The sequence below is a fragment of the Corvus brachyrhynchos genome, unplaced genomic scaffold (genome assembly GCF_000691975.1).
Source record: "Corvus brachyrhynchos isolate BGI_N302 unplaced genomic scaffold, ASM69197v1 scaffold162, whole genome shotgun sequence".
Taxonomy (NCBI): domain Eukaryota; kingdom Metazoa; phylum Chordata; class Aves; order Passeriformes; family Corvidae; genus Corvus; species Corvus brachyrhynchos.
The window spans coordinates 7749405-7776036 of NW_008236696.1; the positions used below are offsets into that span (position 1 = coordinate 7749405).

Here is a 26632-nt window from a genome sequence, read left to right on the forward strand (position 1 = left end):
TACCATTTCCTCCCCTTCTTCTTTTTTTTTTTTTTTTTTTTTTAAACAGTCAAGAGCAAGTGTTGCTTCTTGAATACATGGCAGGTAATAACTGCCCTAGATTTGGGCAGACTGGCTCTGTGCTGAGGTATCTTTGATTAGCTCTTAACTCATGGTAGAGTTCAAACCTGTGAGTTGGATGTGCCCTTCCAGCAGGCCAGCTGATACTTCTTGTGAATAGAAGATGGTTGTTCCACAATCGTTCTAGGAAACTGAAGCAGTATTAAGGATCGCAGAATTAGTCTCTGTGGGCAAGATTCCCTTGCCCTATCCTGTAAAAAGCATGTGTTGGTGACCACCAAGCACCCTGGGTTTGTCACCTGTGAATAGCACTGCTGGCTGTGACTCAGCTGTGGCTTTTCAAGATCTGTGGCTCAAGGCAACGTTTCTTTCTTTGTACAGAAATGGCCACTGGAAGCGGTTCAATGCTATTTAGTTTCATATTATCTTTCCTTTTTTAAAAGAAGTTGCAATGAAAAAAAGTAACAACAAAACCCTAATTACACCATCCAGATCTGTACATGCTTAAAGTGAGCCACTATGGGATCGTATAACTGCGACCTTTGTCCTCATCTCCACCGTGCTGTGTGTCACTGTCCTTCCCTGAAGTGTTGCTCTGGCTGTTAGGAGCTTTTGTCATCTTAAAGCACCCTTCAATGCAGAAAGACTCAACCAGAAATTCCACTGAATGTGGTAAAGCATTATCTGATCTCTTAGTACAGACAACTAGAAACTCTTCCAGATATTTTGTGAGGATACCTGGGTGTGGAGTAATGTCTTGATGCTTCTCTCGTGGAGCATGTGCATCTGTGAGAAAAGGGAGGGCTTGTGGGATCACGGCTCAGGAAAAGGCAGTTCCTTTCTCATTTCCTTTGTGGTGATGGAAATGTTTTATCTTTTCTGACTCTGAACCCTTTCACAAACAGAATCCTCGTAAATTCCCCTTGTACTTTTGATGCATTCTGGGGGTTTTGGAGTTATTTTCAGTTTATCTTTTAGGCTGCCTGTGCATTGCTAAAGAGAATCCTTGGTCTTCCCCAGAGGTCTTGCCAGTGGAGCACAGCAGGAGGGATTTGTACTTCCCTCTGCGGCTTCAGGAGCACCTTGTAGTTCTCTGCTTTGTGACGTGTGTTTCAAGTGGGAGATGTTCCCCTCTATGGGTCCCTTTAGCTTCTTAACTTGTCACATTGAGGGAAAAATGAGTGACAGACCTCTCTAGTGTAAATTTTTTGTTGCCGCTGCCTTAAACTCCCCTTGAAGCAGGCAGAACCCCAGGTCTGGCAGATGTGTGAAAAGGGGCTCCATCTGCAGTCTGGGGGCACAGGTTACTGTCTTTGGTTTACAGAGATGCTGATGTGAACCTGCAACCAAAAGGCTGAGCCTGATGCTGTGTCCCTGTCCCAGTATGTATGTGGCTTGTGTTTTGTTTCCCTACTGCCTATCATAACAAATTAAAAATACACACTGGTGTTTTTCTTCAGTGTAGGTAGAGCATTCCTTTGAAAGTTCAAGTGGGAAAGTGATAGGCATTGGCAAAAATCTGCTGCTTTCAAACTGATGCCAAAGGGGTTCGTCGGTTTCCCCTTTCACTCTTCTCAAGGTCATTTTCAGCATCTTTTGAAGAAGCTGTACTTATCCCTGCCTGTAGTGCTATGGTTGATCCCATATCTGGGTTGTAGGTGCAAATCCAGCATCTGTACTTCAAACAGTCCGTGAAGCTTACAAGAAACAACTGAAAATGATGCCTGAGCTGGTAGAAATACCTTGGGGTGAGAGCCATGGAGCTCAGTCTGCTCAGCTCTGGAGAGGTGCCAGTGTGCACGTACCCTTTGTGCCATGAAAATACTATTCTCAGACTCTTTAACCCGGCACAGAAAGTCACAGTAAACAAAAATGCTTGCCCTTGGTTTTAGCTGAGTGCAGTCAGTGTGGGCATTGGTATGAATATATATTCTATTTGAATGGAATGCAGAGGTTTGTACAGAAGGTCTGATCCAGTGGTAGCATGGGCAGTTCTGTTCTTGAAGTGGAGGTCCAGGAGAGAGTGGAGAAGGCATTTTATGCCAACAAGGACAAAGAAAGAAACACACACAAGAATACACATGATGGCAGGAGCGGGGAAAAACACAAGTCCAGACCTTGGCTGGTAGACAGTGTGTCAAAAGTCCATGTATCTGTATGCTCCCCTGACTCCCATAGCTCTTGTGATGCTTTTTTGTTTGATTTTGGTTTTTTCTGATGCTAATTCTCTTTACTTTGTTTCCCTGTTCAGTATGTCGAGACTTCGCTATTCTGGAAGATCATACCTTGGCCCATAATTTGCAGGAACAAGAGAGTAAGTAGCAATGATCTTTAGTGCAAACTGAAGCAAGCTTGTCCCAACAGATATCTGCCTTTATTTGATTTTGCTAAGAAAAATGCTTCCTGCTTTTATTTAATTTTTTTGTTTTAATGTAATACAGTTTATTATTGCTGTCTTCACTGTCTTGTAACACTACACTTTGCTCTGCTCCAGCTCACGTTGTACCCTAGAGATAGTTGTATTTCATATTTCAATTTTGTGCTCTCCTTTAGAGTTGAGTTTGTTTATGCCATTTATGATATAATTGCATGTAGGAGTGCACTTGGGTTTTGTTGCTGTGCAAGGTTTTTAGAAATGACTAGCAATTTTGGAAGCTTCAAGTTTTATAGTCTGACCTGAAGTACAACCAGAAGAGGTCTGTTTGTTTACTTGTTTCAGAATTGCCAGTGTCTGCCTTTTGAAAGAAGCCTTCATTTTCAGACATTTTGAGGTAGGGCAGCTGTACACTAGAAGGGCTTATAAAGGAGAAAAAAGGTACAGCCAGGATCTTCAAAGTGACTGGTGCTTTTTTTTTTTTTTAAATTTTTTTTTTTTATTTTTTTTTTTTTTAAATTTTTTTTTTTTATTTTTTTTTTTTTTAAATTTTTTTTTTTTATTTTTTTTTTTTTTAAATTTTTTTTTTTTATTTTTTTTTTTTTTAAATTTTTTTTTTTTATTTTTTTTTTTTTTAAATTTTTTTTTTTTATTTTTTTTTTTTTTAAATTTTTTTTTTTAATGTGCTTATCTATTACTTTGGGTATGTTTACATTGCAGCTTCAGGTGTGGTGGCCTCTCTAATCAGCTTCTCACCGATTTGGTGTCTGCCAGTACCAGGTGCTAATGCCATGCCAGCTGCTCCACCAAGGGTGCAGCTGCTTGTGCCCTTGGTGCTGGAACCTGAGACCACTGAGTTAAAGATGGCTCTGGGCTGTAGCTCACCTAGCCATTTTTTCTGACAGGCAGTATCCATGTATGGTAAAGGACTCACTGGAGCACTAAGTTGCTCTGTTGCTAAATATAAAGGTAGTGAGATTTTTGGAACTGATTCTGCTGAGAGTGAGGGGAGTTTTGTTCTGTAGAGGTTCTTGAGAACAAATAAGGGAAGTATCCATAAGGAGTGGTTTAGGTTTAGTTCATCCTCACTGGCCTCTGGTGGTCTCTCCCAGACCCACTTTATTCATCTAGGGTAATTTTCCATGGTCAGCAAATGAAATTCAAAGCCTAAAATTTAGGTTCTATACCCTATAAACCTGGATGTGTTAAGATATGCAGAACTTGTTTTGGTAACAGACACGTATACAGCCCCCTCAGTGCTGAAAAGAGGCAATCTCAAGCTGCTAGCATAATTTCAGTTCAGGACTTTCCCACCTTTAGATAGATTGCTTGGTGTTTCCCTGCCAAGATCTGTCTTCCTTTCTGGGCTGGAATCTCCCTCCCACTTGGTTTGTCTTTTTCACACAGTGAAGTTCTGCAGCCTGATTTGAGGGTTCTTGTCTGTGTTTATTTCCAGTTGAGCATCACTTGGCCACAAACGTTCAGCGTAATCGTCTGGTGCAACATGACTTGCAGATGGCCAAGCAACTGCAGGAAGAGGAGGATAAGAAAGCCCGTGCTCAAATCCAGAAACACCAAAAAGACTTGTGAGTTTGTGCTGGAGCTCTTGGAATGGGAGTGCTAGTCCCATTAGGTCAGAGCTGCTTTAAGTTGACAGTGTGTGGGGTTCATCAGCCTCTTGCTTTTATTTCTTTTTTATTTTGGCTGTCTATTGCTGAAAAAGTATTGACACCAGGCTTTGGCACAGAGGAATGAGAACAAGGTGGGAGCAGGTGACTCTGGAGCCCATCTTGCCTTTAGATACTGTTGCCTGTCCATGAGAAGGAGCCTTCCCATTGTACTGCTTGTTGTCAAAATGGAGTGATTTGGCCACTTGTGTTGACCTTGTCCCTGGCTGAAGTTTGAGGGCGAAGGAACTGTGCCACAGAAATACCCAGTGCTACAGGGGATTCTCTCTCGTGTGGAAATTGCAGATAGTGGTGTGTTTGCCCTGTGCCTAAAGAATGCTTTTGAGGAGCTGGGTGTGATGCTTTTTGGTGTTCTGCTGCGCTGACCACTGAAAGCCTCTGCTTGTGCTTGCAGCTATTCAGTGTGAAATGACCTGGCAAGGGGAATTGCTGCCCCAGGGTGGCTTGATGGGGATGGGTGTTGGGGGACAGGCCTTCTCTCGCAGTCACTGACTTCTGCAGCAACTGGGAGGGTTTTTAATGAGTGATCCAGTTTGCTCTGCAAGTTTGCTCAGTCCCCACACACCACATCTTAACCCTGTGGTCTGTGGTTTGGCTCTCTGTGTGCCACGGCTCTCAGCTGTGGAGCTGGTGTAGAAGTGAAACATGGCAGCACAGGGCAAAACAAACTGTGCTTTCCAATCCAGAGTGGACTTGCAGAGCATGAGATGTAGCAGGTGGTTTGTATGACAGGGCTCAGCCAGCTCCCACTCGTGAGAGGTGGTGGCTGGATGGGGGTCCCTGCAAATACAGGGTCTGCAAAGCAGGATGCATCTCCCAGCAGCTGTGCTACCTCCTGGCTTTTGTTGGGCTCTGGGATGCCACCCACCAGGTGCAGTTGTGGTGGATCACAGAGCCTGGGTGGCTCATCTGACAGCGATGGAGCAGAAGAGCTCTGTGTTGCAGATGTGGGAGATACAGGACTGGCTTCAAAGCAGCGGCTCATGAAAGCTTTGAAGCTGTGACAGATCAGCCACTGTTTTCAATGTTCCCAGCACACTGGGACAGACCTTATGTACATATGTATCTCTCAAGTCTCTGCTTTTTTTCAATAGTATTGTCTTTATTACCAATTAGAGATGGGAGTGGGTAAATGACAACATAAAAATTGATTTTGTATGGCATACATGATTTCTCTTTGTTACTTGCTGGGAGCTGCAAACAATTTTCTTGTAGGACTCTGTAAAATGGGATTTACGAACTTTGTGAGCCAAAGCACAGGCAGAACTGCTGATGTAAAACGTTGTGTCAGCAGCAGTTTGGCTTCTGAGAGCAGGAGCTCTTCTGCAAGAATAGTAAAAAGAAGTTGGAGGCATCCTTTTGTAATTGGATCTTTTTCTTCCATCATTCTTTGTGTATTCCCATTGTCTCTTCCTTGTCCAAGAGTAGCATGTTCTGGCAACAAAATAATCCCTGCTGTTGTTGCTTTCTGTGTCATCTAGGACAATTTGACACTGCAAGGTGATGGGAGGAGTAAAAGGGCAGAACTAAGGGGTCTTGAGAAACAGGAAACATAAAAAAGCTCTTCAAATTTATTGGTTTTTTTCTCTCTTTCAAATCCTAAATTCTCTCAGAAAGACTTTGTGAAGATAAATGAGAGAATAGAAACATTTCTTTTTAAGAATTCAGGGAAGCATCAAACCTTATTTTCATGCTTCTTTAAAGCATCTCTTGCATCTAGCTGAGAAGCCTGCACACTGCTAACCATAGTAGCAAGATTACTAAAATAAAATAGTGTGAAAATATGTTCTTTCCCTGTTTTGCTCCCAGTGTTGTGATGGTTCTATTGCACTGATGTGAACAGTTCCTTTGAATAGTTCATTTAAACATTCCCTTTTTTTTCCTCATCTGGCAACAACTAGTAGCTACAGTCACTGTGAATGGGAGGGAGCTTTCTGATCACGCAGACTTTTGGTTTTTTTCTCTTTTTTTATAAACTGATGTAGAGTTTTCCCAACACTCTTAACACTCCTCCTGGCTGCCCAGGAGTGACGGACGTGAGTGGAATGTTTAGGAATGGTGATGTTTATGTTGCTCTGACTGATTTCTGGGATCTGATGGGCACTTGAACTCACACTAAAGAAACTGAAGGACAAGGAAGAGCTGTCAAAGCTCTTGAACCTATTTTCTTATGCTCACACAAGTTAATACATTAGTTTGTGTTGACTAACTAATCAAGTCTCAGTATTTAATTACTGCTGGGCAATAAACCCCCAAATCTAATCCTCTGTGGCTGTTCAGTTCTTAGGAATTGATGTGGTGTATTCCAAGATGTGTCATAAGAAAGAAGAAAATGCTTCTGCTTTTGCATTGCTTCTGGTGTTCCTTGCTGCTAAAGGAGAGGCAATGACCTTGTTGCCTTAGCTGTGAAAGATGATTAGTTGTTTTTCTGTCCTGTTTGTCTGCAATAGGATGTATTTTAAGCATTTAGCAAGTCGGTTTGTGCTGATGAACTTGGCACCTTAGCTCTGCTCACAGTGCCAGAGGAACTGGAGACGTGCAATGCCTTGATGTGTCTGACCTTTCTGACTTGTTTTGTACCTGGTTTCATGTCGTCAGAGCCTGGCGTTGTGAAGGATCCACTACCAGGCTCACTGACAGCCTGCTCCCTAGGATTGGCTTATTCAGCTATTGTTTTGCTGGGAGCTGTGGTTCTCTGCTGGTGCCAGGTTTGCCAAGGCCCTTTTAAAAAGCAGGTTCAAGAACTAGATGTGCTGCTGTGTGAACTCCTGTGGCTTTGAACAGATCTCTCCCCAGCATCAAATGAAACACACACCAGCACATGCAAAAATTGCCAGGTTTTATTACCTGGATGAAAGAATCTGATGTCCTAAGATGTTTGACCTATTGATAACTCCAGCCTGATTGCAGGTCTGCTTCCAAGGAGCCGTTGACAGAAATAATCTTCTTTTCCTTCCTGCTGTGTGTGCCTTTTTGTCACCTGTGACAAATGAGTTGTTTCTTGGTGACATTTGTCCTCTAAACCCTCTTGTTGCAATGTCCTTCTTCTCCACCCTTACGACCTTTTCTGCTTCTCTCACTCTTCTTCACTTTCTGTAAAGGAAGGCTCCGTTGTGCCACTGGCTGCTCCAGCCATGCCACATTTCTTGGTTTTGCAACAAAAAGTGCTTGTCTGCAATTAAAAGTGTTTTAACTTCCTCTTCTCATGTCCTAGAGTCTCTCCCAGTCCTTTGCCTCCAGATTCACTACGTCATTTATGCCCAGATTCTTGCTCAAACCTAGAACTAGTTGCTCCAGCCCACACAGCACAGCTTTAGGTACTTGCTTTTTTTCCATAACATGCTCTTGGTACTCTTCTCATCACCTACCTGATCATCATCAGTGTATTCTTCAAAGGACTGTATTCTAATAAAGCAGGCTCTGCTTGTTGCTGCTCCCAGCTGTACTCCTCCTATGCTTTGCCTTTCAGTAGTTGCAATTGCAGGGATTGACTTTTCTGACCTGTTTAGAGCTGCTCTTTAGCTCAATCTCAACAGTGCTGAAAGAGAGAGCTTTTAGTCTTTCTTCTCAAATTCCGCAACCTTTTCTGAATTGCCCTGAGTAATCCTCAGCCATTGTTCCAGCCTGTTTGCTGGACATTGGAGCGTGCTGCTGAGTGTGGCACTGTTCTTGCAGATGCTTTCCAGCCTTTTTGGTCTGTCTGCACAGCCAAACCTCTCGTGTCTCAATTGCTCTGATCTCTCCCTGTCCCCAGTTAATGCAATCTTGTGGCACTGTGGCAGTGGCTCCTTCCCTCTTGCTTTGACACATGTTGCTCCCTTGCCTCTTGGCACTGGTCCTGCTTTTGTGTCTTGTTCCAGCTCAGTGGTATTTCTCATTCATTACTGAACTGCCACCTTCAGCCTCCACTTGCCCTACGTATCATATTCCTGCACTTTCTTCTCCTTGGCGTACACGTGAAAACCACTTCTCAGAAATGCCTGCATTAACCATACCCCCCTGATCCCCTCCTTTGATACCACATGTACAAAAACTCAGCAGAATTAGATTGTTTGCAGACGCCTGAGCACTACCTTGGCCTGCGCTATTTTGTGGTACCTATCCCGTTTCTTAGCAATCTTCCCATGAATCTCTTTTACTTTGTACTCTGTGGATGTTTTGGGGAAGTATTTTCTAAATTTGGCCACCCGTAAGTACAGGGAGTTCTGGTCCCTGGTGCGGATTCATAGCTCTGCACTAACACTGAGCAATAATTCTTTTGTGTAAATCGGGTGGATTTTTTTTTTAGCTCTTTTGTCCCTTTCTCCAGGCTGACTGATGCTGTGACTTCAGCTGCCTATAATCCCTGTCTCCTTGCCTTCTAGGGAACGACAGGACTGCGAGATTGCTCAGGAAATCCAAGTGAAGCTCGCGTTTGAAGCGGAGGAGCGCCGCAGGCAAGAGGAAAAAGACGAGGTAACCTTTAAAGCTGCAGGGATGGCAGGGCTATTTGTAGCAGCCCTTTCAGGGCAGACATTTCTTGGCCAGTAGCCATAGGAATTGGCTTGCATGGTGGCAGTCCTTGTCCTGACAGACCTCTGTATGCACAGAGATTTTGGGGAGTCCTGTTACAGGAATAAGATACAGTCATAGTCCTCACATTCAAGGGTCATAAGAGTTGTTGATGCCAGTGGCCTTGCTGATGAAGAAGGCAAGTAATAGGTAAGTCTTGCTGAGGTGTTTATTGCCCTGGTATAGGAAGTTGTAATTGTTTATACACTCAGACCTGCTGGCTTTCTCAAATGCAAGAAGACAGGTTCTGCTCTTGGGAGAATCCTGGGCTGTCATTTCTTGGTCTTTGATGCAAAGGTTTCAGCAAGACTCGCAGCCCAGCCATCTGTTTCTGGTTTCTCCGTTTTTCAATTTAGTCTTTCACAGCCTGAACACTGTTACAGTTTCTTGCTAGCAGATTCCTTTTGTGACTTCAGAATGTTGCTCTACTGCTGTTGCTTGAGAGTGGGTGGTGTGGTTTGTTCATAGTGTACAAAGGATTTGGCTTGTTGGTCACCTTGGTGGGTCAGCCTGTCAGATTGAGTTTTCAAGGAACCCACAGGGTAGAGGAACACCTGTGTGAGCCTGGAGTGTGTCCCAATTTCAGATGGTATCCTGAGAAGCCTGAGTTGTCTCAAGATTTTCAAGAGGCACCTTGGTGCAATGGTGGCATTTTCTGTATAGGAAGAGCTTGAACACAAGGGTGTATTTCCTGGAAGAGCCAGAAATAAGAATCTGCCCTTACCTGACAGATCCATCAGGTTTTTTTGCAAGACTTCATTTTCTTCTTCTACCATTAATTCCAAGAAAGTACTGAAAGGCTGCCCAGACAGATGGGAAGGGCTTGTCTTCCAAGAAGAGCTTGTGGTAACAGGGTGGGAGGAACACTTTGGCTACAGGATTTGTGTTAAAGAGGTAACAATCTGTCTTATTTTTATCAGGAAGGTGAAGAAGATGCAGAACTAATGTTGACTTGGGGAATTGTGCCTTTCCTTCCTGCTTTACATAGAGAACTGCAGGGATATCCTTGGTCTGACAACAGGTTCTTGCAGCTTGTCAAACCAGCCTGCTGACCATCCTGTGCAATTGGGAGCAGGCTTCAGCTGACTGTGGCTTAAAGCAAGGAGAAATCATAAATATTCTTTTTCTTCCTGCTGGTACGTGGGAAGTTCCCAAGTGTGGCTGAAATGTAGCTGAGGACTGAGGCATATCCTTTCTGGAGTGCAGGGTTTTTAAATGAAGCACTAAGCCTGTCTGCCCTGCCTGCTTATGAATCCTGTTTGTAAGAAGTGGTTTGTGTGGATTTGCAGGTCCCAAGCTGTCTCAGTCCTGGAGATAATGTGCTTAACTCATATATTTATAGACTTAAGTGTACTTGCTAGAAAGGTTAACCTTGTCAGGGGAAGGAGTTTGTGGAGGGTTTTTTGGTTTTGTTTTGTTGTTGTTTTGATTTGGGGTGCTTTTGTTTTTTTTTTTTTTCTTTTTTGGAAAGAGGCTGTGGCATCCCCAGATTTTCCACAAAGCTGGTTTCAGAGCAGATCTTACCTGAATCCTGAAATAATAATTTGTATTTGAGTAGTCATCCAGTGTCCTCCAGTGCTGGCTCGGCTCTGAGGGGTGTTGACTCTTAGTTTGCATTTCAGCCATGCCTTTCCTGCCTGCAGTGTCCGCTTTACATGCATGGCTCTGTAAAGGTCCTGAGGATTAGGAAGGCTTAAATGAATAGCATCCAAAGGGGCAGCATGCCCTCCTGGTATCTCCCAGCTTTGCTTCCTAGCTCCAGACTGGCTCCACTGACTCACAAGCTGCTGGGCCTCAGAGGAGCAAACCCCAGGGAGCTGTTTGTGGTTCCTAGGCCTTGTTGATCCATTAGTCATCTCGAAGGGAAACCAATTAGGAAAATGGAGTGCTCTTCTCTTTGGCATATCTAGCAAAACTGTGACAGAAGACAAACGGCTGCAGTCCCCACTGTGCTCCTGCCTTGTGCCTAGTTTGCTCTTCCTAATGTCCTTTCGATTTTCTTTTCCTTCAAGTCTCTGTCTGTCAAACTGATGCATTTCCCTGCCTGGCATCCTGTAGTCCCTGAAAATTACAGCCAGTGTGAAGTGAGTTCATGATTTGCTCTGGGAACTCCTTCCAGTCAGAACTGCCTCTAGCCGGACAGTCTTTGCCTCTGCGTTTTTCTTTCCCTGGCAGAGTTCAGGGGGGAGATCCAGCCCACTCCTGTGAGTGGGTGTGCACTTCTGTGACTTCCAAATCCTTGTTGATAGCCTGAGGTTGCACACGCAGTCCCTTCTGCCCTGCTTTGGCCATTAGGGCTTAGCAGGCTTGTGTGCAGGAGAAGCAGGAAGTTGTGAGTTTGCTATGGGGTTGGAATCTCAGCACTGGGCCTGGGTGAGGTTGAATGCTGGTTGCTGACATGGTCCCTTGTGTCATCCATTAATTTGAAAGCCTCATCTGGCCCAGGGGTTGAATTTGAGTAACTGTTGTTGCTGTGTCTGAAAAATTAAACTTTTTTTTTTTAATAAGGATTTTAATAATTGAATAAAGATTTGAATAAAAGAATCTGGAGATACTTTTTAGTGGTGATTTAATGTCTGTTTTCTTCCATCTCTGCAGGATATTGCCCGTCTCCTACAACAGAAAGAACTGCAGGAAGAAAAAAAGCGCAAGAAGCACTACCCAGAGTCCCAGGGACACACAGGCTATGAAGAGAGCTATTATGCAGAAAATGGAGGTATGTTTCTGCAAGATAAAAGGCCAAGATCATGGCAGTATAGGTGAACCTGGTGGTCTGATAACTGTTTAGGAAACTCCCTTTATCCTACAGTTTTGCATTTAGCACTGTAATGTTACATCAGTTTCCAGGGTCAGAATCAGATTACTTTATAATCAGGACTATTTAGTTAAAAAACAAAAAAAGCAGAAAAGACAATTTAATAATTTTTATTGTCCTTGAACGTGGCCTAAAGGACAGGGATAGGGAATGTGGTGTGTGTATGTGCAAGTACAGCCACACATGTGTTTTAAAAGTGCTTGTGGAAAAAGACAGTGGCTGATAAGGCAGTTACTGCTGTGTGACAGCAAGGGTGTGTGGGAGAAATGCCTGTGCAATTCCCTGCTTGCATTCGAAGAGAAACCATTCCATGTGCTCATTTGTGATGCTGGCACGGCTACATGAAGGAATAAATGCTGGTTCATGGAGCTGGGTTTCAAAAATAGCTCCTTGCAGGTATGTACCCAAGCTATAAAATTAGCACAGCTGCCTTGAATGACTTACTGAAGAACAAGGTCATCTCCACAGAGTGTCTCTGCTGTGATTATCATCTGGGACAGTGCGGAAATTATTTGATCCACAGCGCTCTTCTGCTTCCTTTTGGTCAGCTTTTGTGATTGAATACAGGCCTTCTTAAACTGGGAGGAGAGAATCAGGGTGTGTTTAATTATGGAGCAATCTGGGGATGGCTTTGCTGTGCACTGGTGGTGGTTTCTGTGTTCTTTCTTCAAAAATGTGGTGGGGAAGATGGGTTGCTTTTGATTAACAGATTGTGAAAATGAAGATCAAACCTCATTTCTCATTTTAACATCAATGCCATTGGCAGTTTTAAAGTCTTTCATTTGAACTTACACAAAGCATTTTAGTTTCAGTTTGGAAGAAGTTCAAAGATAGCCAAGAAAGTACAAAGCACAAAGTTCAAAAGTGCAAAACAGTAACCAAGTGGAAACTTCATGACCCCAAGTCCTGCTACATGTACAAAGCTGGGAAAAATTGCTCTTGGAGTGTTATGGCCAACCCAGACTTGAGGTTTTCAGGATTAAATGGGAGAAGTCTCTGAAAAAATACAACATAGGTAACTGTGTGCATTCAGAGATGGTAGGACAGGATGGATTTTTATAAGAAATCAGCTGACAAAGCCTGTGACTTCCTGAAGTAAGACTGGTGTGGATTTGGAGAGCAGGGTATCTTGTGGGTTTAAGTTTTCTTCCTGCAATAATCCATAATTTTGAAGGTGAGGTTGGAGGTGTTTGCCTGACCACTCATAGTAGTGCTGCTAATGATCTGCACTCCTTAAAAGCCATAAAGGACTGGAGTGAATTTTGATGCCTGGATCATCTAGCTCATTGGTCTGGAACCTCTTAATTACTTGGGCACCATTCAATTAGGCTTCAGCAGCCTTGGTTTGTATTGTCATTAGATGTGAACTGAAACAAATAAAAACCCCTGGCTTTCTTTAGGTTTCTTTTGTTTTCGTAGGGAGTCGGGTCTGTTTTTTGGGGGTTTTTTTGTTTGTTTTTTTTTTTTGGTGGTTTGTTTTTTTTTGTGTATGTGTGGTTTTTTGTTTGTTTTTTTATTTTATTGTTTGAGACTGAAGTAAAATTTATCCACATCCAGGAGGAATGTGAATTAGGCCTATTGCTCCAAAGCAATCTGAGCTCTTTAAAAGTGGAAAAATAAACACAAAAAGGACAGAGTTCCTCCAGGAAGTGTCTGTGCCATGAAAAACATTTTCATATTTGCTCAGTCACTTGCTGCTTCGGAGAGTAACACCAGGTTTTAAAGGCTGTTTACATGGCCCCTGTGGAAGGTGCCACAGGAACCAGCACCTGCTGATGAATTAATCACCCTGAGATACCTCAAAAGCAAATCTTCTTCTTGGGTTGTCTGGCATGGTTGTGTTACCTGCAGCAATCCTTTCCCAGCACAGCCATGCTTTGCTCTTTTATGTTCTCCTGCTCTCTGCTGTTGTATTTATTGAGCTTTCCTTAATGACAAAATTGAATAAATTTTTAGACCCTTTTGAGTATTGTTCAAAAACTGACTCTTGCTTTCAGCCTCTGGTCTCTGTTGTTCAGTAAGTCACTTAGATTGTTTGACTGTATATTTGTTTTCTGTAAATCATATGAATGATCTAAAACTAAACAGAAAAAACCCAACCAGTTAAAGAGTAACCACAGCAGTTCCTGTTACAGTTCTTGGACTTCTAAAAATACACCTATTCTGGATAAAAGTCACACAGACTTGTTTACAAGGTGGATTTTCTGTAAGCTCTATTTTTGCTGGCTCTGAAAAACTTTTTTCTGAATAGAATGACTCGAAGGGAACGTTCAGTTTTGGTGTGAGGTTTGTTTTTCTCCCTCTGAAATCTAGATGGATTGTAAGTGAGACAGAGCTATTTATTAAAACAGAATGTAGTTCATGTACAGTGAAATCTATTTTAAATATTTTGAGATACTATAAAACAAACTCTGGACAGCTGAGGAGAGGAAAGTCTGCTGCTGCTGGGTTTTTTGGCGGGGGGTTGTGTGTGTAGTTCTGTTTCAAATCAATCTCTGCTTCAAGGCATTTTTTTTCATTTTGAAAAGCTGCTGTGGAGAGATAACAGTTCACTCAGTGCAATGATTTTTCCTAGCAAATAGGTTAGTTGAAAAAATAAATCAATTAGTAGATTGTATGCAGGCAGACTGCTGCATCCTCCTACCTGTTTCAGGTTTATTACTGAAACTAAAAGCTGAGAAAATTTCTACCTGCTTTCTGGAAAGCATGGAGGAAACAACCCTGCCAAAACGCCAAGTAAGCAGCTTCTTTAGCCACAATGCTGAGGTCAGGAGCCTGGGTTTTATGAGGTCCTATTCTGCCCTAAGATTTCCATCTTTGCATTCAGAGCTGAAATTTCTCTTTAGACAATGAGTAAGTGCAGGCCCTGAAACTGATGGGTCTCCAAAAGATATGTGACAGTCTGGAGTAGAAGATATGTGGATGCTGCAGCTATCCTGTTCTTGCTTTTACAGAAAAAAAAAAAAATCCTATCCTACCGACTTACTTCTTTTTGGCTTTATGTGGGTCTTTCCCCCAGTTAGGTGAGACTGTTTTTTCTGATGAAAAACCTTGTGCCTGAAGCCAGGGTCCAACCTCATCTCTTTGCTTGGCCCCTCCTGTTCTTATGCCCCCATTGTCTCCCAACCTTTCCTGCATCTTGTCCCCTTTTTTGCAAACCTTTTCCAGATGGTTTCAGGATCCTGCAGCAGTGATGTGTCATCAGGAGATGAGCTGCTCTCTTGGCTGTTTTTCAGCCCCAGTGGCATTATTAAAAGTCATTTGTCTCCGTATTGACTTGTCCTTGTCTAGGAAGTGCTCAGATACTTTTGGGTTGGAGCTATGCTTTCTGCTTCAGCCTTGTTGCCTCCTGTGCAGCGCTGCTAGCCAGGCTGCCATTTCACTGTGTCCCTTCTTGTATCCTGAAAGCCTTATCTGTCCCTGTTATTATTCTTTCTTTCATCATGCTTTGTCTGCATTTTCAGCACCTTGTATCAAGCTCTCATCTGCCTGCTCTGAGTCTGGCCTCTAACCCCCATTAACCCTTGCACCACTAACCCCCTCCTTGTTTGTCCCCCCATTGCTCAGAGCACCCCTGGGGTGACCCCAGAGAGCAGATTTCTGAACCTCCCAGAGCACACGGTCATGGCAGGTGCAGGCACCAGCAGAGAGAGCACCGAGGACCCCCCTCACCTTTGCCCAGTGGTGCCCCCAAACACGGGCACTCCACCTCAGAGGGCCATCTGAGGTCTCCTCAACTGAGAGAGGCCAGCAATGGCCATCAGCAGGAGCGGAAGACAACCAGCCAGGGAAGGTCCAGGAGACATGCCAGCCTTGACCTGGAAAGAGAGATTGAGCACCGTGCCTATGATGACAGCAATAGCTGGGAGCTGCGGGAGAGGAGGACAGCTGGCAGGGAGAAGGAGAGGAGACCTCTGAGTCTTGACCTGGAGTCAGAGCATGGACTTGCAGAGGAAGCACGGCACAGCAGAAAGCCACCAAGGCAAGACAGAGAAAAGCACCTTCCCCTTCTCGAGATGGAACTGGAGGCGGAGCAGGAGACCTGGCATCGGGGTGGCAGGCAGCACCCTGAGAAACAGAAATCTCGCCATCAGGGCCATTTGTCACACAAGATAGCACGTGACGAGAAGCTCTATGATGCTGAATCTAGAGATGACCGTAGGAGGGGTGAGACAAGAGCCTACAAAAGGGCAGGACACAGGAGACACTCCCCCTCCCCTCATGCTGTGAGCCAGGGGAAGGTTGGAGACTGCCAGCGGGATTCAGGTAACCAAGTGATGGGGAAGGTGTGTGTGTGTGTGGGGATGGACCTTTGCGTGCCCCATACTGGTGTCTGAGATAATGTTTGGCCTCCTTTGGAAGATGCTTCTCTCCAGTATCTACCTGCAATGTGTACACAGGGAATCTTGCCCATGTTTCTCCCTGATTTAGCAGGATTCTTCATATCCATTAATGTTCTTGTTCTGTTTATGTCCTGATGTTCCAAGGCATTGGAAAAGATGATTAAGAAGGTATTGTTGGAAATGGTGCCCTTGGTATCCTGTGTTTTAAGAAAACAAATATTCCCCCCCTCCCCCCCCAAAAATACCCCACACCACCCCCAAAGAAAAGCCTCCAAAAAAGCCCAGCCAACAACCAATACCCAGCTTTTGTTTTCTTGATATGTTTTATGCGGTGGTCTCCTTGCACAGGACAAAAAAAAAAGTAACAAACCCCTGAACGTTAGGATTATGGTTGTATTTAGTGGAGTTGAGATGCAGGACTGTAAGCGTGAGGACACTTTGCTTAAGCACTAAAAAACGGAGCAATTTTCATTCACTTCTTATTGAAAACCCTGCTGGCAACTTAATTAATTCACTTTGGGCAAAGTTCACTAGTGGCACTGAGCATCCAGCTGGGTTCTATTTGTAAAATGGGGTTCTTATCAAATTCTATACAAGTGGAATTTTCTGGGAAATGTGTACCTGTGCAGTTCTTGCTCAACAGAACTTGGGGGTTGGGGCCTTTAAAGATCCAGATCCATCCTTCTACTTCTAGAGCCACAGTGGAAGTAGGGGTGACTTAGTGAAGTAGAGACTTGGATCTATGTCTGTCAAAGCATGGGGCAGCTTATGCTTTAAGCCATCTAACTGATCTTCACATGGGTAAGGTGAGGATGATAATGTGTGTCTGTCTCTGGAGATACTGGGACAATTATCCTTCTTCCTTATGGTAAGAACTCTTTCCTTAGAGAATTGTAAGGTGTTAATCAGGTTTAGCTTTAAAATAACAAAACTATACTCAAAGCAGGAGCTGAACATCATATGAATTTCAAAAATGCCTCCTTCTCTTCTCATTGAATTGTAAGATTCATGGGTCATCCCAAGGAGGAAATTGTCTGAAAACTCACATGAACTCATCGCAGGTAATCCTTGCAGCCCATGCTGCTCCAGCAGTGTGTTCAGACTCTGCAGTGCTCCTATCAAATGTTGGGCTGCTCTCTGCTGCCCAGTTTTGCCAGTGTATCTGTATCAATGCAGAGAGTGACAAATTAAAATTCCTTTGCTAGCATTGCTGTCACCAAAGACTGCTTCAAGGGACATGGTCTGTTCTGCCATGGAGTTGCATTTGTTATCTAAGACACAGTGTGTCGGATATTGCTGTGTATGCTGCACCTCAGCTAAAGGTGCCCTCAAACCAGCAGTGTGGCAGGTACACTGTGGTGATCTCTGGTTCTCTTCAGTGGGGGGTTTGCTGGTGGCTGAGGAGATGGTAGTGGTCTCCTTACCAAAGCATTTGCAGGATGTTTGAGTTGATTGTTTTCTCTCAATTCCGTAGGCACTAATTTGAGGGGGATGAAACAAGCCATGTATGATGGACCCCGGATGGAACAGGAGTTGTCTGATGCAGAGATTGCTCGGAAGCTGCAGGAGGAGGAGCTCCTGGTAAGTAGAGAGGATGCATTGGTCAGCTTGAAGAAACTAAGGCAGCCAGCAATCACAACTTTAATTAGTAAATCTTTGGTATATGAGAGTGACTATAAGACTTAAGGTCTTGCTCCTGTGCGTTCTGCTAATTACCTTTCTCTTCTGTACACATGAATATGGAGTGACAGCTGCCTTCCAGCTAGTAAAGCCCCATTTTTTTGAAATAAATACCCCAAAATTAAAGTACTGAAACAGAGTGATACTAAATGAATGTTTCCAGGCAGGTAAAGATGGCCTGTAGTCAGTGTGATCAGCTCACAAGTGGACAGGCCAGTGCTCATCTTTGAGAGAGAGGGCAGCAGAGTGGGAAATGCATTGTGGTGTGGCTTGGCAGATACATAGAGGGCAAAATTCAGATGAAAAGCTGAAATGGCATTTTGGTGTTGGGTTGTAAGGTAAATAGTGAGGTAGCTAAAAATATTTGGATAGGATGGTAGTATGTTTGTATGGGCACCTACTTGCCCTGCCCAGTAGGTTAATAATTATGAATAATTCAGAGATATTACTCTTTTATCTCTTTTTTTTTTTTCCCTCCCGCCTTTTTTTTCCCCCCACAGGCTAATGAGGCAGATCAGAAGGCAGCTCAAGTAGCACAGGATGAGGTAAGCAACAAGCTAAATACTTGTGGAATTCCTTTACTTGAAGAAGCTGCTAAACACCCCTTGTCCCCTCTGACCCTCTAGTTGTTAATTGCTTTCCTTGTAGGGGAAGCTTGGGGCTCCAGTGAGATTTTCTTCCAGATGGGTTTAATGTATATGCTCAGGCTGCCCAAGCAGGGAGGACTGCCTGTTGCAACCATGACAAAGAAAAGAAGTTCATGGTTCTGTAAGAGTGTTTCTTGTAACTGAGCCCCATGGGAGACTATCCAAGATGCTGTGAGATGAGCCACCAACCCCTTTAAGGGAAATGGACAGAGGGCAGAAAGGCTCTGCAAATGCAGTTCTGGAAAATCAGGGAGCTACTGGGCATTCTGCATGTCACCAGTCTTAATTTTTCCCTGTCCCTTGATTTCTGATCACAGATGGATGAAATCCTGGATTTGCACCCTTTCCATTCAGCAGCTGTCCATGGGAAAGGGTTTGAGTAACTCAAATCCACTAGAGCAGTAAAATTGTCTGACAGAGTCTGTGTTTCCCTTCTAGGAAATTGCTCGGCTCTTGATGGCTGAGGAGAAAAAGGCTTTAAGAAAAGGGAAAGAAAGAGAAAAGTCTTCCTTTGAAAAGAGGAGGCATGATCAAGATTGGAAGGTATGCCAAGCTTCAGGAGGCACCACAGATAAGGTGCTGTAACATTATTCCTATTTCCACAGGGAGGTGAGTGTGTGTGGTGAGAGCAAAAGGTGGTGATGCATCTAAAAGGTCTTGCTGTCTGTTATTCAGGTGCTTCCCAAGCCTTTTGGACCCATCTCCTTGGTTAGATGCTTTTGGCTTCAGCCTCAAGCAAGGTAGTCCTTGGGCTCTGGCCTTGGAGGGTGGCACTGGCTGTCACAGCACCTTGTGGCCTCCCTGAAGCACTGTCAGTCCCTGGTGCAGGACCTTCCCTCTGCTGAAATCCTGACTGCAGCAATAAAAGCAGTAATTGGTTCTGTTTGTGTAAGGGCAATGCAGCGGCTTCAGTTGTCACTCTGCCTCATAACTGGCTGTGTAATGAAAGTTCCGAGTCTATTGTGCCTGAGTTTTTGTAGGAGTAGTGTCAGAGAGGCTTGGCTGGCCAGCATGGAAAGGGAGAGCAAACAGATTTTATGGTCAGCACTGCTAAGGTGCTAAGGGAATGTGGTGTTAATCTTGGAGGCAGCTCTGGTGTTTTTAGCCTCCTTGCTGAGTTTCAGTGGTTGCAGGAGCACAGCTGCCTGCCCCTGGTCCTTCCTGCTCAGCCCAGCCACGTGCACAGTCATTACACACAGACTGTGTTCAACCCCAGCTTCGGAACAATCCCTTAGTGCTGTCACATATTCAGCGCAAGAAATTGAGTTTGGCTCAGCAAGGCTGCGTTTTGTTTACTGGAAACGAGTCCTGATGCTGCCATTTGCATGTCTGGCTGTAGTTAACTGTGTGTGTAAACCAAGCATGAAAGGACTGTGTGGAGTTGTGGCAGTCCTGGTGTACTGGCTGCTGTTTTGCAAGGCACACAGACAAGCTGATTTCCTTTCTTCCCATCAGCCTGATGCAGGCGAGTCCATGCGCTCAAGGTCAAGAGAGGGGCCTGAAACTCAGCGACACAGAAGTGACAGGTCTTCAAGGTGAGCTTGAACTGGCTGGCAAGAATGGGGAATGCAGCTGGGAAGCTGCTGAGAAGCTGGGTCTTAGGGAGGCATTGTGGGATGACCAGCCTGACCCACGCACAAGGGACACGGTGGAGAGGAGAGTGATGGAGGGCACAGAGCTCATGAGGGGTTTGGTGACGTGAGTCACTCACTGTGCTCGTGGCACTTGTCCATATTGGTCTCCATGCCCAGTGCTGACAGAGATTGATGAGCTTGTCCAGTGACATTTGTTAAATGGCAGAGAAACATTGAGGCGGTTAAACAGCTTTTGGGGATGTGAAACAAAATGTCATCTCTGGGCAGGAAGGAGTAATCACCATGCATTTGCACAGCTGCTCCCTTGGTCCTTGCTCCCAGTTAAGCCCTGTACGCAGCTCCCACTGCTGCATGTGAACACCCCCCTGCAAGCAAGAGCGTTGTGCTTTGCAAGGGTGCCTCATCCCAAACTGGGAACATGCTGTAGCCCACTGCTGCTTCTGAATCACTTGGTACTCTGGCTCAACACCCTTCATGAGGGACTAAACCCTGGAAGTGACCCCAGTGGCTGTGATTTCCATTCCAGAAAGGAACCTAGACATTCTTGTTGAATTTACAAAAGAAACAACAAATAAGGTGTGCAGGTGGAGACAGATTGTATTAAAATACTCTGGGGGTAAAACTGCGCAAGCACTAACCACTTTAAAATGTTGCCCTTTTGAGTGAGGTTTGCAGCAAACTTCATAATGGAAATTCTTTATTTCCTGACAACTTAAACAACTATTGAATGAAAGAGGTCCATGAGAAGCAGTAAATACTCTGCTCTTCTCACTGCAGAAGCAGTAATAGGCTGTGCTCAGAGGAGCTGTTCTGCAGGCAGAAGGTCTGGGCCAGGCAAGGTTTGCATCAAACTGACAGTAACAGACCAGACAACTGAGATGTTGCTCTTACTACGCTGTTGTGCCTTTGAGTTATTTCCCAACACTCCTTTTACACCGTGCTTGGCAGGTCACAGCCTCTCCTCGATGACTTTGAGCACTCTCGGTATTACACGAGCCAGCCCAGCCCCTTGCGCCAGATCCCCAAACCTGAGCACTCTCCTAAAGGTAGGATCAACCCCAGGGCTGCCCAGCACTTGGGTTATTGTCAGCTGTTTTCCTCATACAAGCAGCCTGCAGGGGACAGAGTGTTTGAAAGTGATGCAGATAGAGAAGGGGAATGGGAGTTAATGCCCCAGCAGGCAGGTGATGCTGGGCAGTGTTTGGGTTGCACTTGCTGAGCATGTTGCAGGCTGAGAGACTGAGAAACTGAATTGGTTTGCCTGGAACTTGTCAAAGTGCTGTCTGCATGTCCTCCATGATCTCTTAATGATGAATGACTGTAAATCCAGGTAGCAAATGATGGAGAAATGACATGAAGACAACATTATGATGGATTTTAGGTGACTCAGTAGTATCAAACAATCCAATACAAGACAGAACTTCACAGTATCACCTGTCTGGTAAGCAGATGGGATGATCAGACAGAAACTTGTCCTGAGAGCAGGCTAGTTTTGTTCCTGTAGCATCTCAGCACTGCTTTGTTGGTTTGTTTCCTGAAATCACTTGGCACAGAGCAGTGTGGGTAGGGTCACCCCTGCAGTTGTTTTAAATCTGAATGCCCATTGTCTGAATTAACCTACAGAGCCTCTGGGGAAGGAAAGGGGCGGTCTGAGTTTAACTCAGTCTCAGATTTCTTCCAGTTCCACTATTGAGACTTAAATGTGGACACTTTCCTTTCCAAAATTTAAAGTTTGGTAAACTGATGTTCTGTCTTCATCAAGCAAGCTGGAAAGTTGATGGCACTTTATAGGGTCTGTTTGCTTTAGTGAGACTGTGCAATGGGCACATTTCATACCCTAGAAGAAATGCACATGTCTGCCTGTCCTGTGGATCAGTCCTTCCTCTTGCTTGAGTCGTGTAACATACAGTTCCAATTTTGGCCTTTGACTTTACTGGTACCCTAGAAGTCAGACAGACAGACAAGAGGGCAGAACAGGTAAAATATGACTGCAGGTAGTAATTTTTTCACCAGGATCTAGCCTCACAGATTGTTTCCTTTCTGTTCTGTTTTCCAGGTTCCCGTAGGAAGCAGTAAACTCTGCTAGCCTTTGCTTTGGTACTGACTCTTCTGTAGCAAACATTACTGGAATTGCCAGGCAACTTCCTCAATACCTGACCTGATGGGAGGCCCACCCTCCACTCCCAGGATCATCTCTATAACTGTCATCATATTAAGGAAAATAGTTTGTTTCAATTTCTTACTCATCTGTGATGACTTGAGCAGTGCAGTGTAATCTAGCTGCCACTGAGCTGTTCAAATCAACCAGCTGGCTCAACAGCGCCCTCATACATTCTTTTGAAGCTTTCTTTTTATTTTTAAGCTTTGGCTGGAGCTTTGACAAATAGGATAAATTAAGATGCATGTACAGTGGAGGAAAATTGAAGAAATGAGTTGGATTATGGCAAGGCAGCAGAACATCAGAAGTACAAGTCCTTTCTGCATAAGGATAACTTAGCAAGGAGTTATAAGAGGAAATTTGTTTCTTCCTGTGTTGGATAGGACAGCTGAGCCAACCTGACAGTCATGTGAACTTGCAGGAAGGGGAGAGCATTGTCAAACATATACCAGCAAAAGCCAAACCCTGAGACTGGTGAGGAAGAAATTGCCTATGAAACAGAATTTTTTAACTGCTGTATTTCTTTCTAAGGTTTCCGACAACCTGAATAGAGTATGTATAGGCATTTAGCTCCAGAATATAGGATAGAACAGTTAAAAGGAAAGACAATTTCAACTGAAATTAGACCTTGTGTGCTTGACATTTAAGATTTGCCAGGGAGTTCAAGAAGCTGTGAGTTGTGGTTTGGGAAGATGCATAGAAACAGATCTGTGTGTCTGAAGGGACCTCTGTGGTCACCTGCTTTGAGCTTCAGTGTGATAGAAGCCAAGGATTTTCACTGAAGCCAAGTAGGACCTCCTGTAACTCCTAGCTCAGTTGTTGATGCACTTGACTAGAGTAACTTGTTTCTGAACTTGGATATGTCTTGTAAACATGGGGCTGAAAGAGGGAGGGCCATGTTGGGCATTGAGCATCAAATTCAAAATCTACAGTTACAGGCAACCTGAGCGAGACACAGAGTGCTGAACAGTCCACATGATGTCTGTGCTGACTGCTTTCCCTCTCCACTGCTCCATCCAGCACCCCAGACAAGCTCCAGTCAGGAATAAAAAAATCATTGATCTCTAGGGCACAGCAGGGTCTGCAGGGTTATCATCTGTATATATTTTCCCATGCAGTGATTCCCTCCTGGCTTGTTTTCCCTGCACTCTTTGAAAATCATTTTTCTCTTGCACAAAAAAGTAGCCTTTTCCCTTGGCCTCCTCTCATTTCAATTCTTTTGTCGTCTTAATTTTTTTTTGCCATTATGTTCAGGTATATTTTTAAACTATAATGCTGAACATCTGGACACTGGCTTTGAGTCTGTTCAGCCAGGGCAGGCTGTTAAACATGGGCCAGCCCCATTCATGGCAGTGAGCTTCCCTGCCTTGCTCCTGCAGCCCACCTTCCTTAGTGCCAGCACTGAGTCTGTCTCACCACGCTCTCTGTTGTCTCTGGCAGCTGCAGTTTTGCCTCTGGCTCTGCAGAGGAGGGGAAACAGCTGTGCCTGGGCATGGAAACATGCCCTCACCACTCATCTGCCTGGGAAAGGGGCCTTGGCAAGCTCTCTGGAGCTTTGTGGGGAGGGAGCACTTCTAGGAAATAGGAAGAGAGCATGGCTGTCTGCTGTTCCTCTAGTGCACAACTCAACCTCAAGGAAGCTGTAAGGTTTTAGCCTTGGCTGTTGTCCTTGGTCAGGATAGTTACTGGGCCAAATCACTGCGAAGACAGGGCAACTCCTTTTTTCACATAAGCTGCAGGGGCAAGTTTAATACCACATCACAAGCCCATGCCTTGCCTTGACCAACAACTCAAGAAACTTCCATATCCTACCCCTGCTGGCCTGTTGGCAGCAGTTCAGTACCTGTGAAGAACCACATAACCCCTGATGGATCTCTGCTCCAGGCATACACTAACCAAAAACCTTGCCATGTAGGACTTTGTGTATGGGCAGGATCCTGCTACCTGCATACCCTTGCTTCCAGACTGTGAGCTTACCTGCCCGCATGGGCCCCTAAGTGACTTGCAAGGTCTTGCTTGCTGCTGCTTCTCAGGAAATATCCCAGTCAGCAGCTACATTTTACTGTCCTTGTCTTGTTCGCTCTTCTCATTCTATCTCTGTCATTCAGAAGTGTTCATGTTGTTTAAAAGGATCCAGAAAAATAACAACATAGATGCTATTTTTTTCGTTTTCTTTCTTATTTGATAACTTGGCCCAGTGTGGCAACCTCATCTACCAAGGTTTTATTTTTTAAGAATTTATTTTTGTATTTCATGTAACAGTCAAAATTTCTACTGCTGAAAATGCCATTTTTTTTTTCTGTGGGCTTTTTCCTTCCATTGCCATCAGAGTAATTATCATGAAATGGATGCCTGGTGGGGTTTTAAGAATTAACACTTCCTAGAAACACTGTAGTCCAGGCATTGCTGCTTGTACCACCTGGTGCACTTGTGAAAACTGGATGGAGAAAAGTCCTGCCAAATCAGAAAGAGGTTGAGCTTTGTATTGGCTGTGCTTTTGGAAACCCAGTGACTCGGTAAAAGGCAAGGAGAAATAACCAACTCGGAACTGAGCCCTCCATGGGCCTCTGTATCTGGCTGTGATGGACTTTCTTGCATTGCAGTTGGCTGGTGTAACTTTTGTCTTAACCTAATCAGAGGAGTTATGAGAACCCTGAGCCCTCTGACATTTGAAGAACCTATTAATTCAGGAGGGATACTTGGGAGTATCCAAGTTGTTGGTGTCAATGGTACTGAGTAGAAATGTGAGAGAAAACTCTGGTTGATTTAGTCTGGAAGCTGGGTAGAGTCTGAAGAACACCTCAGTGCCTCCTCTGTGGAGCTGTAGGATCTCCTTAGTGGCCTCCTCTGGCCAGTGAGGCTCTCCAGCAATGGCACCAAGAGACAAGAGCCCAAAAGAAGGATCCCAGGAGCAGTTGCTGCTTCCTTGGAAGCCTTTGGGGGGTGCTGAATGCTTTAAGGACTGTTTTGCTCTGTATCCTCTCTTAGTCCCTATCTTTTTATTCTTTCTCCTGACCTTTATTAATTTGCTGTCCCTTTGAAGTGTTTCTCCTGTTTTATTACTCCATAGTACATGTGAAAGGTTCCTAAGGTGTTCCTAAGGTTTTGCTAGAAGGGGGAGAGAAATGCTAGGAATGGCAGCTGAGGAAAGCAGGGTAGTAAATGGGATAAGAACAGAGCAATTGTTCATCTGATAAAGATTGGAGTCCTCATGCAGCCATACAGGTTAGAGACCTCCTGAGACAAAGGTTTCAACTGGACTTGCATATTTAGTGACCACTTTTGGAAAGAGATTCCATGGTCCCACTGAAGCCAACAAGAGTTAAGATCATGGATGAACTCCCTTGGGGCTCAGCAGTCACAGTTCTGCTGAGAGTCAAGAAGATGCAGCTTGTGTAGGCGAGATGCAAAATCAGCACCTTGTACATGTGTCCCTGGAAAGGGGCACAATGAAGCTGATATTTTTAAAAGAAACACTCAGAGCAGTATTTCTTTCCTAGAACAGAAAAATGTTTAAGTATATTGGGTTTTTTTACTTGTTTACTCTTGCCAAGTTTCAGTAGCTTTGCCTTTGGGTCTGCTCTGGATTTAGTAGCAGGTTGGAGCCCCTGCTGGGACCCCTGCTCAGGGCGTTCAGGTCCTCCATCCCTTTCTGACTGTGCATTAACAAGGCATCTGGCACCACGTGGAAAACACACTTCCTTGAAATCCTGGCACTTCCTAACCTTCCTAGTAGGCACATCTCAGCAGCAAGAGCTCTCACCGCCTCCTCACCTCCGTCCAAAGCACAATGGTCTGCAGAAGAGAGGTCAGGTGACCTGGAGGGATCGTGCCTTACACGCAGGGATACTCGATGTCTTCAGCAGGCTGACCTGAGTCACCTTGCTATGAAACACTGTCTTAATGTGGACTGTACAGCTTCCTGCAGCAAGAAGCAGTTGTCATCACAGGGATAGATTGAACTGGTTGATTTCATCTTTTTTTAAAGAACTTCATGGGTTTGAACTTGGTGGGGTGAGGAAATATTAGCTGTTAAGGGATAGATGAATTCTCATCATTGAATTTCTCCTCTTGGGGAAGAAGGATACAAGTTACAGATGCTGCAGTCTGCTTCTCTCTACAAAAGGGATCTTGTTATGTACAGTATTTTTATATCTCTGCATTCCCACCTATCAGGATTTGAATCAGGATTGATAACATTCTCTACATATGGAAAAAAATTGATAGTTATTTTTACAGTGCTAGACCTCTGTGTGTTCATTTTGTGCCAAATTACAGCCACTGTTACATTCTAGTGTTTTCATTCAGTTTATTGCTGTTCATCAATGTGTATATTATATATTTTTATTATCAAGGTTTTTATTTTAATTCATATTATCCTGTATGCAAACTAACTGTGGATTGCTAATTTATATATATATAAAGGGGAGCACTTGGAGACAGTGTGAGGATTCCCCTATTTAGTTTACACTCTTGTAATTGAGCACAGCCAGTCCATGAAACTTGTTGCTTCCTTCACAGAGCAATCTCCTGTGTGTCTGTCCCCCTGAGCAGGTGGCTCCTGCTGTCCCTCCTGACAGCTCTGACACTGCAGGACTGGGTGAGATGCAATAGGAACTGGAGCACAACTCCCAGCGTGGCCTGACAGGTGACTGAGCTCAGTGCTGTCCTGTGCCTGGCAGTGGTACCAGGGCAGGGGCTGCAGCCGGAATGCCCCAGAG

At 44.4% G+C, this 26632-nt stretch overlaps 1 protein-coding gene across 1 annotated transcript; it reads left to right on the plus strand.

Annotated features, from left to right (window-relative positions):
* The first annotated feature begins 2311 nt into the window (after positions 1–2311).
* Positions 2312–25996, plus strand: CCDC50 (coiled-coil domain containing 50). The gene is made up of 10 exons (XM_008644573.2): positions 2312–2374; positions 3891–4020; positions 8487–8577; positions 11272–11389; positions 17306–17412; positions 18012–18056; positions 18597–18701; positions 19614–19693; positions 20702–20799; positions 21810–25996. The coding sequence occupies exons 2-10, from the start codon at positions 3950–3952 to the stop codon at positions 21827–21829; spliced, it is 735 nt and encodes a 244-aa protein (XP_008642795.2). The 5' UTR covers positions 2312–2374; positions 3891–3949; the 3' UTR covers positions 21830–25996.
* The last annotated feature ends 636 nt before the right edge of the window (positions 25997–26632 follow it).